Here is a 13,050-nt window from a genome sequence, read left to right on the forward strand (position 1 = left end):
AATACTTTGCCTAACTAACTATATAATTACTGGGAGAAAAGGCAGACATGGGGAAATCAGCCAAGTAGTTACTGTTTGAAAACTGGAACAGTTATGCTTTAAGACTAGAAATCTTATTTTTGAACAACCTAGAAGATATACATTTCCTTTCTGCAAAGCTTACCTCTTAATAGACTCCTAGCTTACATGGCTCTTCTCAGTTTTCTGTTGCTAAGATACTGTAATACAGAGGATCAGACTGAATATTACTTTTGGTACAGATATCCATTACTCTTGGAAAATAATAAGGATCCCCAGAAAAAGACTTAGGCAACTGAGGCTTGTTAACTAGCCTAGCTATACAGAGTTTTGAGAAATGTTAGGTACACCTGAGCAGAGTTGTTTCCAGTAGGAAATGCCAGTAAGATGAGTATTTCTAGATTCCTGATGCTTGAGAGTGGGTGCTTGGAAGTGTCTCATTGGTAAGATTTGGCAGACTAAGGACCTGTCTTCTGCTTGGAGTACTGATCAGCAAGCCCTCTCTTGTAAAATGCAATCCAGAGGCCACTTTAAGAAAAAAAAAAAAACAACAAAACACAACAGCACAACAAACAAACAAAACACAAAAACCCCCATAGCAGTGGATAGAGAAAGTGAAAGGATTATGATTGTGGGTATTCTCAGCTCAGCCAGAGAAAGAGAAAGGTTTTCTAACCAGGCAAGAGCCTGGGAAGCAGTTGGGAAAGAATGTAAATAATTCTCTAATCTACCTTGTTGTTCACATTGTTTATAGATATGTTCTGCCACAGTGTGTCATTCACGGCACACCAATGGTGTGACATGTTTTCACTCTAAGACCAATGAAATTAGTCTTCTCAAAGTTCTCTATATATAGAGCGGTGCATTTGAAATAAAGGAGAGTTCATTCTCTTTGCCTTCTAATCTGGGGTTCTTTGTTCCCATCCTGCTCAACAGCGTCATCGATAGCCTAGTCGGTTAGAACAGTTTAATGGAACAGGACAAACACTATCTCTGTTCTCTCTTGCATCAGAGGTTTCAACTCTCTGTTTTCTGTTAATCAGAAGTGTGTCCTAACCACCAAGCTGAAAAGTGTGTGGGTAAAAACATCTGCATGTATACATTACTGCTGAAGATGGAGTATGAATAACAGTGCATAGTTTTTTTCCTCCAGAAAACACATTCATTGGTCAACAGGTGCTTACTAAGCAGAATCATGGAGCAGATCCTCCTGAGGCACTTGGAAGATAAGGTGATAGATGACAGCCATTGTGACTTCACTAAGGCAAATTTGACAAATTTAGTGGCCTTCTATGAGCACCTTCTTGTAAGTAAAAGGAGACTGACTACAAGAAAGCTGGAGAGGGACTATTTACAAAGGTCTATAGTGATAGGACCAGGGGCAATGACTTTGAGGATGAGGAATGAGAGATTTAGATTAAATATACAGAAATTCTTTGCTGAAGGGGTGGTGAGGTACTGGCACAGGTTATCCAGAGAAGTGGATGCCCCATCCCTAGATATCTTCAAGGCCAGGTTGGATCAAGCTTGGAGCAGTTTAGTCTAGTTCCCTGCCCATGGTAGGGGTTTGGAACCAAGTGATCTTTGGGGACTTTTGAACCAAAACCATTCTATGATTCTTTTCTATACAATGACACATTTTTTACATAAGTTTTCTAATATATTAATTTATTCATCCATAAAAAACCACTTGAGGACTTCATATGATCCCCTAAGTAAAAGAAGGTTCCATCCTGGAACAGCATTCCTGTCCATGTGTCTGCTCCATGAGCCACAGCTCCTGCAAAGGTGCTCCAGGACAGACTCTCTGTGGGCTACATCTTCCTTCAGGGTGCATGCACCATTTCCAGTGTAGGGTTTCCTATGAGCTGTAGGTGGATCTCTGCTCCACTGTGGACCTCCGTGGGCCTACAGTGGCACAGCCTGCTTTACAGTGGGCTGTTGTCTGGAGCACTTCCTACATGTCCTTTCTGAATGACTTTGGGGTCTGCAGAGTTGTTTCTCTGTTATTCTCACCCCTGTCAGCTGTTGTGCACTGTTCTTTACCCTTTCCTGAATACCTTACAGCAGAGGTGTCAACAGCATGGCCAAGAGGCTCAGCTTTGGGCAGCAGCAGCTCTATCTTAGAGCTGAGTAGCTCTGTCTGACATAGGGACAACTTCTGATGTCTTTGACAGAAACCATCCCTGCAGCCCACTCACCACCAGAGCCTTACCTGGGAATCCCAATGCAGGCACTTACCTGGCAAGGAAGACTCCTTTTATTCTTAAGGTTTCTTCAGGTTTCAGTACAGTGAAAGTGGAAGGTGGATAGTCTTTTTTGGAATGAGAACTGCTGTATTTTTTCTGGTGTAGTAATGCATAAACTGCTATATAGTAATGCTTCTGGAACATTGTAAAAAATACCTGCAGTGGTCCCACAGACATAAAGGATTTAACATGTTTACAGTTGTCATTTGCATAGATGTATCTTTTTATCTTGTCATTTGCATAGATCTTTTCATGTGGCAGTCTGAGAGCTGTGCTTGGCTTGTAGGCAATATCAGTGTCTGGCTAAAAGCAACAAATAAAGGCTACTTTTCATCTTTTCTCGAGATTCTTGTCATGATTCGGGAATATGTTATCTTTGGGAATTATGGGGGGTTTTTTTAGGGAATATTTTTTTAGGGAATATGTTTTCTTTGTTACCTTTTTTTAGCCTATTGCTTGGCTGTAATTTTGCACATCAATGGAGTTTCTTGCCTAATGTTACTGAACAGAGCTGAGTTACTGAAAGTGATGATAAACTTCATAAGACTATTGAAGTTAGTATTTGCTGAAGAGAGACGGAGGTTTCTCAACTTCATGTACTATACTTGGACCTTATACATTCCAATAGTTATTTGAACCCTTATATCCCCTTAAGTTTTCATGATTATTGTTTGATTATTGTTTGATTTGTTTCTTTGTGGGTTTTTTTTTCTATATGATGGGGTTTGGTTGGTTGATTTGTTTAGGTTTCTTTGTGGGTTTTTCTTTTCTATACAATGGGGTTTGGTTGGTTGGTTTGTTTAGGTTGTTTGGGTTTGAGGTTTTGTTATTGTGTAAAAAATTATCAGGCAGTAACTATAACTTTCTTTGTGTTTAAGAGATATGGGGATAGAGCTGCTCAATAAATCTTTCTCAGATTTAGTCCATATCAGTAATGTGCTGACAGCTACTGCTCAGCACCTCATGGGATGTGTGTGGGGAACAGAACAACATGTGTATGTAAATGTTAATTTTTTTATTATTGATTACATGACACAGGAGAAATTTTGTGTTTGAATTCTGTCCAGTTTTAAATTGGAGTGAATATGTATTTCTTGCTGTGTAAGGTACAACAATAAACAAGTCACATATGGTTTACTGACAGCATTGTCTTCAGCAGCTTCTGTGTTTGGCATCCTTTCCCTCTTTTTCTGCTTTTTGACTGTCCTGTCTCTTCTCTCTTCCTGGTTGTTTGTCAGACCTGAAAAAATGCTGTTGTTGAGAAATAAGGTTTGTATCTTTAAGACTGGTTCTGAGAGCAAAGGCTGGGGGGAGAAGTGTGCAGTTTGTTTTCAGAAACTGCACTCACTCCTCCACATTCCAGCTCCTGGACTGTGTTGTCTGTGGACGGATGGACAGTGCGACAGGGCTCTCCTTTGCTTTTTAGTTAGTTTTAGCTAGCTAAGGCAGAGAAGTTCCCTGGACAGTGGTTTTTCCTTTTCTTTGGACCTATTTAAACCTGCTCTGGACTGAAAACTCTTTTGGGCTAGAGAGACTTGGTTAGTGTCAGATTCCCCATGAAATAACCAGTCACAAACTGTATACAAACTTCATAACTTGCTGCTCTCACGAAGTGTACTACAGGAATAGGTAGGGGAAAGAAGGTCTAAAAATCTTAAGACCTTCAACTTATTTGTTTCAAATCATTGTTCTTCCCTCTTTTTCTTAAGTTTTAGAAAGCTGTTAAGAAATTGGTTACCAATATACAAATTTTGGGTAGTAGGATGGACGGTGATACAAGAACAACTTCATTTTTTGGCTTAATCATTGTTTTTTTGGGGGTGTCTCTTTTGGTTTAATACCTTTATAAAATTGTGTGTTAGTTGCCAGTACGTGTTGGCAATAACCTCTGCCTTTCTGAAGGTTGCTAGAAATAGGATTTGGAAAGCTCTCTTTCTTTACCATGTCATAAACAGGATTAATTTACCTGAACACCCAATTTCTAACTCTTGTGACAGTCAGATGAATTAGGTGCTTGAAATTCATCTTGTTCTTATTGCTTGAAAGGCAAACAGCTACAGTTCCACATTCTAAGAGAAAGTAGTTTTTTGTTAGCAGAATTGAAGAACAACAGAAAGGTAGCAAATGCATTTAAGAAATAAATCTTTTTAATCCTCTTTGTGTGCCCAGGTTCTTTATGCTCAGAGCTCAGTTTCAGCTTCTGGGTCTGAAGTTTCCATATTTGTCTTGGGGTGATTTTATGATGATACTTTATTCCCTGATTATGTGCTTTATTCCCAGAAATGGCTGTAGTATCTTTAAGATGTAACCAGGAGGCAGGGCCAGAGCCTGGGAACACTGGGCATGGGCTCTGTTCAATCTCTCTCTCTCCAGTGTGTTCTGGACAGTGTGGACCAGGGACGTTGAATTGTTCTTTTGTTGGATTAGGTTTTTCTTGCTAGCTTGAAGCAAGAGGGTTCTTCCCTTCCCTTCCCTTCCCTTCCCTTCCCTTCCCTTCCCTTCCCTTCCCTTCCCTTCCCTTCCCTTCCCTTCCCTTCCCTTCCCTTCCCTTCCCTTCCCTTCCCTTCCCTTCCCTTCCCTTCCCTTCCCTTCCCTTCCCTTCCCTTCCCTTCCCTTCCCTTCCCTTCCCTTCCCTTCCCTTCCCTTCCCTTCCCTTCCCTTCCCTTCCCTTCCCTTCCCTTCCCTTCCCAGAACTTCCCAGAACTTCCCTTCCCTTCCCAGAACTTCCCTTCCCTTCCCTTCCCTTCCCTTCCCAGAACTTCCCTTCCCAGAACTTCCCTTCCCTTCCCAGAACTTCCCTTCCCTTCCCTTCCCAGAACTTCCCTTCCCTTCCCAGAACTTCCCTTCCCTTCCCAGAACTTCCCTTCCCTTAACTTCCCAGAACTTCCCTTAACTTCCCAGAACTTCCCAGAACTTCCCTTCCCTTCCCAGAACTTCCCTTCCCGTAGCCTGGAGCCAGCAGTACTGCCCTGAACCCCAGAGCTTAGAGGAGCTGAACCAAAATGAGAAAGGGCATTAAAATCCACCAACTTCAGCTGCTGCAAGGAGGAGACCCATGCCAGAAATTTAACAATTTTCCCATCTGCTCTGCTCTGGGCTGCTATGTGATCTCCTCTTCACCTTTCCAGAGACAAAAGGGATCAACTGCCATTTTAATCCAGGGCACACGATCAGCCTCTGTTATTTTTCTTCCCTGGGCATTTTTCTGACCTTTTTTTGTTCTCCTGTTGGTGGACGTCTGGGTGTGTGAAGGGTAGGTTTCTGGAAATTCATATCTAGCGTTCATTCAGTCCTTTTCTGTGCCTTAGAGCACCCCAATGCCTTTTTTGTTTGGTTGTTTTTTTTTTTTTTTTTAATTTTGGTTCTTTTTTTTTTTTTGTTATTATTGTTAATAAGCAGGTCTTTTAATGTTTTTTTCACTTTCACCTGCTGGTATCAATTTCTCCCATTGGCAGAAGAAAAGGGAGTTATTGAAGGGCTTTTTCTTTTTAGAGAAAATGCTCATTCCAGGGCATTTTCTCCTGAAATTTGTCTCCAAAACCGAGACAGTATTGTTCCTAGCCTCTGAATTAGGACAAATTCTCTCTGGGCAACTTTTGCTTTTCTTGCCATCCCCCTTCATGGTTGACCACTAGTGGGAATTTACTATTGCTTCACTTAGTTCATAGGACAGCCAAAGTAATTTTCACTGATATTTAAAAACAAATTCAGATCTGCTGAGACATCACTGTTGAATGGAACTTGCATAATGCAATAGAACTGAACAACCTAACCTGTTGGATCAGATGAGCTTCTAAACTGCTTATAAAGTAACTGCTTGTTAATTTTGTAAGTAGTAGTGATGCGTTATAAATAATCTTATAAAGCCATATACATCTCACAGCATCAGTTACCTTGTTAAAATAACAGATGCCTAATCTATGGGTCTGTTTCTGTATAGAAGTTATTTTGCTGATATTTTATTTTCACATGGCAGGTTAAAAGGGTATAATACGTGTTCACTTCACTGCTACATTAGTGGTTAGAAGTCCTTTTGTGAGAAGGCAATGCTAGTGTCCATCTCTGTAATGTTTAATTTTTCACAGTGAAAATAAGGCAACACTTTGTTGTGAGCTGTCACATACATTCTGTTTTCATAGAAAAGATTCACTTGACTTTTAAGACTAGGGTTTTTTTTAATAGTCCTAATGGTGGGTTTATGTTTTTCATTAGCACAGACAGTAGCAAAAAGACTGTACTCTATTTGCCATTGTCATCTGATCACAAAATTTCTGTGGAAAAAAAAGCCAGTGCCATGGATAGTGAGTTAAATATTGTAAATATTGGAGAATATTTTTGTTGCATGTTTCATGTAAAATATAAACTCTCAATTTAAGCCTTCTGAAGTTAGAAAAAAATGCATTTGCCATCTTTTACTTCTGTGAGTTATATTTTCTGTTTCTAAAATTTATGCATCAATAGTTGGATAGTAATTTTGAAACTTTCCCCATGCTCTAAACATACATCTAAAACTGTAGACTGTGTGTGGTGCATACTGTTTTATTTCTGGTGCTTTGCTCAGAGGTACATAATTGTCCAAACGTTTTTTCTAAGTCAAAAGAGTTTATTTTATCTCCCCTTATCAAGTGTGTATTTTTTTTTTTTTTGTCTATTTCTTGTAGGTTAAAAAGTTATACCATCTCAGGGAAGCAGCAGTGCACTGTGGGTTTCTTGGAGCAGCAACTCTGGTCAGTAATGAGCAGATGATAAAGAGTTAAACAGTGCCTGGTAAACAACGTAATCACAGTGGCAACACTGTACAAGCAAAGACATCAAAGAGCGGGGGACTTTGGTGTTCCCATGTCAGTTGGAAACATGCCCAGGATCTCAGCTGCCAGAGTGCCTGCAATTTTTACATAGATTTCTATAGGTCTTGTAACCATGTCTGTTAATGCGACAGAGAATGATCCTCCCAGATTCTTTGTGGGTGGAGAAGATGGAGAAGGATTATTGGATTCAGCCAGATCTACAGATTATGAACACTTCTATGACCATGGGGAAGAAGAGGAGGAAGAGTACGACTCTGTAAGTAGTGTAGGGACATTTGTTTACTCTTCTTTGTCTCAAGCATTATTTTTGATTTCCATTTTTTTTTTTCAAAAATGGTTTATAAAAATATTTTTTTCAAAATATTTTTCAGTATTTAATTATTTTTCAAAAATGGCATTAGCTCACATAAGTCTAGTACTGAAATGGTGTTCTAAATTGAGATATTGTTCATATTCAGATAATGATGTGTCAGTAATATTTGGAAAAGAAGAATACCGGAAAATTAAGTATACCTTGAACTGTGAAGTAGATGTGCTTTATTTTAGAGAGTTCCTGGGCAACAATTTGGAGACTTGATTTGGATTCTCTGAATGAACTTGATGATGGCATAAGCCTCTGTTTTATTTATTTAGATAGTTGGAAGCAAAAAAATTATTGGGAATTTTTCTTTCGCGTGCTGTCAACTGCTTCAGAGTTGACTTTCGATCTTTTTTTTTTCCTTCCTTGTCTTGGTATATTGAAAGTGCATACTAAGTTCATCTTAATTATACCTTTGTTTGTTATATCTATAAAGTGTTCTGATTTGTATTTTGAGCACTGTTCTCACCGATTTTTAGCTTGCTTAAGACACACTCTTAATGGTATTATGCATGAGTCATCGTGTGACTTTTTAATCTCTTTGTTGTTTGTTCTTTTTTCAAGATTGCATTTTATGGAATAGATGGAATTTTCGCTAATTGTGAATTTGTCAAAAAAGTTTAAATGCAAGACAGCATTGCTAAAGCACTTCCCATGATTAAAAGTAACTTGGAAATGCAGAGTAGCAGTGCAAAATTAGCAGCTCAGGTAGCTCAATTCAGTGAACCTATTTTGGCAAGGGAAAGTAGCTGGCTAGGTTTTCAAAAAGTAGTAAGTTGAATTAAAGGATTGCTCTGTGGGTTTTTGTTTGTTCCTTTATAGAGCAAAGTAGGTTGGCCTTTGCCTTTAGAAATACCACTGACAGAAAAAAATTATTGAAAGTTTAATGTGAAAGCAATTACCTGATTAAAAACTAAATTAATGGTAGCATGCAAATTTTAAGAGAAAATACCTGCTCCAATAATGTGCTGCTAAAACCCTGTTGTGTTTTGAGAACACATAAAAATTACTTTTCCCTTTCCCCTACCTCCTTTCCAGCCACCAGAAAGACAAATTGCAGTTGGGATTTGTTCAATGGCTAAGAAATCAAAGTCCAAACCAATGAAAGAAATTCTTGAACGCCTCTCCATGTTTAAGTATATAACTGTGGTGATATTTGAAGAGGATGTTATTTTGAATGAGCCAGTTGAAAATTGGCCTTTATGTGACTGTCTCATTTCTTTTCACTCTAAAGGTAAATCTTGTAATAATACAATAAATACCTGTGACATCTAAATTATTTAAGCTCTTTGAAAGTCCTTTTAGGTTTTTTGTCTTACAGTTTTATTGGATTTTCCTAGGAAGTGATTCTTTTGTCTTCTTTAATATAATGCAACTGACTTGTAAAGTGCAAGTTTTTTTAATGATACTGTTTACATTGCTTGAGAAAGTCTTGCCTGACACAATATAAGAATAGCTGTCTCACTTGTAAATACATTTGAAGCCAGTGGAAATAGTGATGTAATGCAAAGGTTCCAAACTATTTAGTGGTAATGTGTCTTGTAATTTTGTTTTTCTTAATAAACATTTTAGGGTTTCCACTGGACAAAGCAGTAGCTTATGCAAAACTCAGGAATCCGTTCATAATCAATGACTTGAATATGCAGTATCACATACAAGACAGGTAAATAACAATAACCACCTTTTAAAGCAAGCCATTTTTGTCAGAAGCTATAAAAATTTGTTGTTACTGCATAGCAACAGTTCCAGTGTATTGTCCCTGCCCATGGTGGAGGGTTTGGAATTAGATGATTTTTAACATCTCTTCTAATTCAAACTATCGTGTGATTCCATGATTGTACAGGAGTTTAAATAAAATTACAGTGAATGTTACACTTTATTAATGTATGCATAGTTTTCTGGAATGTGTCTTCAGGTGTGTTTTTTTCTTTTTCTGTTTTTACATTGATGTATCTGAAGATTTACCAAGTTAGAAATTTGCTGATACATTTTTCTAAAGCTTAGCAAATAAAAAAGTTTAAACTCTTAAAATACATATAGGATAAGTATGTATAGCAGCTCTACAAGCTCAGATAATTGTAGAATTCACGTGATTTACAGTACTTTTTTTCTGTGAAGATGATACTTAACAGATGTTATTGTTACTCAAAGGTCATGTGGTTATTGAAAGCAAATTTTCCTTTGGAGCTGAGATCATGCATAGCAAACACTAATAAAACAATAGTAACCAAAATATGCGAACACTGAAACCTTCTGAACAGTGAGCAGACTTGCTATTTTGGATGCCTTCAGTTACAGTTCTATATAAAGTTAAACAGTTGAAAATCTCCTTTGACAAGACAATTGTTTTGTGCAAATGTCTGTTGCACTGCCAGATAGGAAAGGACTGGCATTGCAAAGTGCATTTTTATTGATGTTGAAGAGATCACTGCAAAGGTACAGCTGTGTCAATGACCTTTAAAGCATTATGTTAGTAAATAGAGTGTTACATATGTAACCTTACCCTGTGTGATTTTTTTAAAAAAATGTTTATTTTTCTCCTCCTTTACTCATAGATTATAAAATGCAGATATTTGCAGAATTTGCTGGCTCATTTTGTCATGTTCTTTTCTTCTAGAAGAGAAGTCTATGGCATTCTTAAAGCTGAAGGAATTTTACTTCCTCGCTATGCAGTTCTGAACCGTGATCCAAACAATCCCCAAGGTAAAAAGAGCAGAGAAAAAGTATCAACCATTAGCATCTCAGTGGAGAGCAGTATGGACATAGTGGAAAGCTAAATTCCACTGCCTAGACAATTTTTGCGGTTTGATTTCTACGCTAGCATTTAAAGTGTTGTTGTGGATTGACCTCTGCTGGCTGTGGGGTGCAGTATGTGAAAAAGAAAAGAGGTCGAGGTTGTGTAAGCACTGTTCAGCATTAACAAAAACATCAAGACTTTTTTGTCACAAGTTCAGAACATAGTGCCATACCAGCTGCTGTCAAGAAAATTAACTCCATCCCAGCCAAAGGCAGTACAAGTATGCAACAGAGAAGTATGATTCTGACACCATACATCTTACAGACATCATAGAATAACTGGAATATTAAGGCCTCCTTACTCAAACTGAGCTTCTAATATGTCACTAAACAGAGCAGCATTCAGGATATTATATTAACCACAATTATTAGTAATTTTCCTTAGGAAAGTAATATTTACAGAAACAAGTCAGGCTATTGAATTCTTCCTCTTCTGTGTATAAGCAGCCATATATTTGAAATCTGTTCTAGATATATCTGCAGATGCTGTACTATGAATATAAATTGGAATTAATTTTTTGAGTACCTGCAAAAAATTGAATTTTTCTACTAATATGAAGACTTCAAGCAACAGTAAGAGATTGCAATGACAGGTCAAGGGAATTTTGCATTAAAATCTCTGTGTGATCTAGGGAAAAAATGAGACATTTATGCTTCAAAAATGAAGTCAAAGCTGCTGCTTGCAGTTAACCAGTATTGAATACTAGATTCCTGATTGCTGATACCAGAGGACCTAATTTTATGTGCAGGGTGCATGTATCCCACAGTATGAGACAGTTTTAACGCTATGGAAGGTGACAGTGGCATCTAACACCACACTCTGTGTGTACTGTTCACCTGCCAGCTCCCTGATATTTCAGAGAAAGGCACTGAAAAAAAAGTCAAATAGCACTTCCCTCTCTTCAAAACACTTCAAATATACCATCTGATGCACATTATGCACCTGCAGGAGACAATTTCCTATCTGACACTGAGGGAATCAACAGTAATTCCGGAACATAGTATTTAAATAACATAAAACGTAGTTCAGCAAAAATATACTGCATGTGATCATCAGTCATTGTGCAGTCAGTAAAAATCAGAGAAACAAAGATGTAATAGAATATTATTATTTCAACCTGCAAATTTATGTAGATCTCTTAATAATTGTATGCCACTAGTATACCGTTACAACTCTATTCTTTGCACTGTTCTTCAGAATGCAACTTGATTGAAGGAGAAGATCACGTGGAAGTGAATGGAGAAATTTTCCAGAAGCCCTTTGTAGAAAAGCCAGTTAGTGCTGAGGACCACAATGTTTACATTTATTATCCAACATCTGCTGGGGGTGGAAGCCAGAGGCTCTTTCGAAAGGTGAGGTTATGGTACTAAAGCTATTGAAAAGCTTTAGGTGTCTTAACAGGATTGCAGAGTAATTCTGTCATGTCCTGCTTGCTTAGGAATAGTGGTACATCACAGAAATTTCAGGAGAACATATAGATTGAATGAAGGCCTATGTTTCTTGCAGTAGATGGTTAGCTACTGCAAATTCTTAGCACACACCATGAATGTACTTCTAGAATCTTACAAAAATCGTTTGGCAATAGTCAAAAGTTTGCTTCATTTGGTACATGAAGTGTTTTCTCAGTACAAATGTGTTATTTTAGGTAGTTTCAAAGTTTCTCAAGCAGTACTCTCTGAGTCTTTTAATGGAAAAATACATCTTTCAGATTGGCAGCAGAAGCAGTGTTTATTCTCCTGAAAGCAGTGTGAGGAAAACAGGCTCCTATATTTATGAGGAATTCATGCCTACAGATGGAACTGATGTGAAGGTATGACTACTGCGCATTCTTATTTATATTTAGAACAATCAAGCACTCAAAGAGCTTGTCAGTTTTAAATCTTGGTTAAGGATTAATTTTAATTGAGTTTTAATACAGCTCATAAGTAAAAAATGCAATTCTGATTCTAGCTAAACATATTACTTGTAATGTAGAGCAGCTGTGCTTTCATTGTTAGAATCAAGTGCTGGAGGCTTGCTACCCAATATATTGTCTTTCTTTTCTGTATTGTATTAGTGCATAGAATGGCATCTTCTTTCCTACGCTAACAGGTTCTCCTAGATATTTTATCTGAAGGTTAAAGGTTACAAAGAAGTCTAATTGAAGTAGATCTTAGTATGCTAATTAATAAGCAAAAGTTACTTGCTAAAATTTTATGGAGTCAAAGAAAATAACCTTTGTGGACCTTATCTGTAATAATTTTCACTCTTTTGTTCATTTAGGTTCTTAACAGAGTTGTTAGGTATCTAAAGAGAATGCTAAAACAGCAATAGCAAAGTAGGTGTTAAACCAGCCTTGTGTGAAGATTACTTCTTTTCCCTTTGTGTTAATTTTGGCCTATTTTAAGTCCATTTCAAAACATGTGAAACTAATGTTTTAAAATATACATAAGAGATCACCATATTTAAACAAAAAAGTGCAGATGTAGAGAGCGTGAGGTCTAATACAAAAAGCCCTTCTATTAACTGCAGCTTCTTGGTATCACTTGATGGTGCATGAGAGGAATACTCTTTTCATGTTCTCAAAAAAATGCCCTGGTGTACTCTTCTGAAGGTTATTCTGTGCAACGCTTGTTATGTTAGTTTGTTAATTATATGTTAAATATAAATATAAAATATATTTTTATATTAAAATATAAATATAAAGAGTAATATGTTAATTTGTGTTTACAGATGTTTGTGTAAGAGCTTTACAAACTTTCTGCAAAGGTTCTTGCAATAAGAAGAGATGCAAATTGCCTGAGGATTAGGGACTATTTTGATTAGCTGCAGTGTAGTCAT

At 37.4% G+C, this 13,050-nt stretch overlaps 1 protein-coding gene across 4 annotated transcripts in view; it reads left to right on the plus strand.

Annotated features, from left to right (window-relative positions):
- The window catches only part of PPIP5K2 (diphosphoinositol pentakisphosphate kinase 2), a 45,969-nt gene that overhangs the window by 2,139 nt on the left and 30,780 nt on the right, over window positions 1-13,050 (plus strand). For all 4 annotated transcript variants that reach the window (XM_054002728.1, XM_054002727.1, XM_054002726.1 and 1 more), the window contains exons 2-7: window positions 6,929-7,331; window positions 8,472-8,667; window positions 9,006-9,096; window positions 10,051-10,136; window positions 11,428-11,582; window positions 11,939-12,040. In XM_054002728.1, coding sequence (XP_053858703.1) covers window positions 7,188-7,331; window positions 8,472-8,667; window positions 9,006-9,096; window positions 10,051-10,136; window positions 11,428-11,582; window positions 11,939-12,040 — 774 coding nt within the window. In that variant the 5' untranslated portion in view covers window positions 6,929-7,187. The remainder of the gene's footprint in view (window positions 1-6,928; window positions 7,332-8,471; window positions 8,668-9,005; window positions 9,097-10,050; window positions 10,137-11,427; window positions 11,583-11,938; window positions 12,041-13,050) is intronic.

Source organism: Vidua macroura, chromosome Z, assembly GCF_024509145.1.
Source record: "Vidua macroura isolate BioBank_ID:100142 chromosome Z, ASM2450914v1, whole genome shotgun sequence".
In the NCBI taxonomy this organism is placed as follows: Eukaryota; Metazoa; Chordata; class Aves; order Passeriformes; family Viduidae; genus Vidua; species Vidua macroura.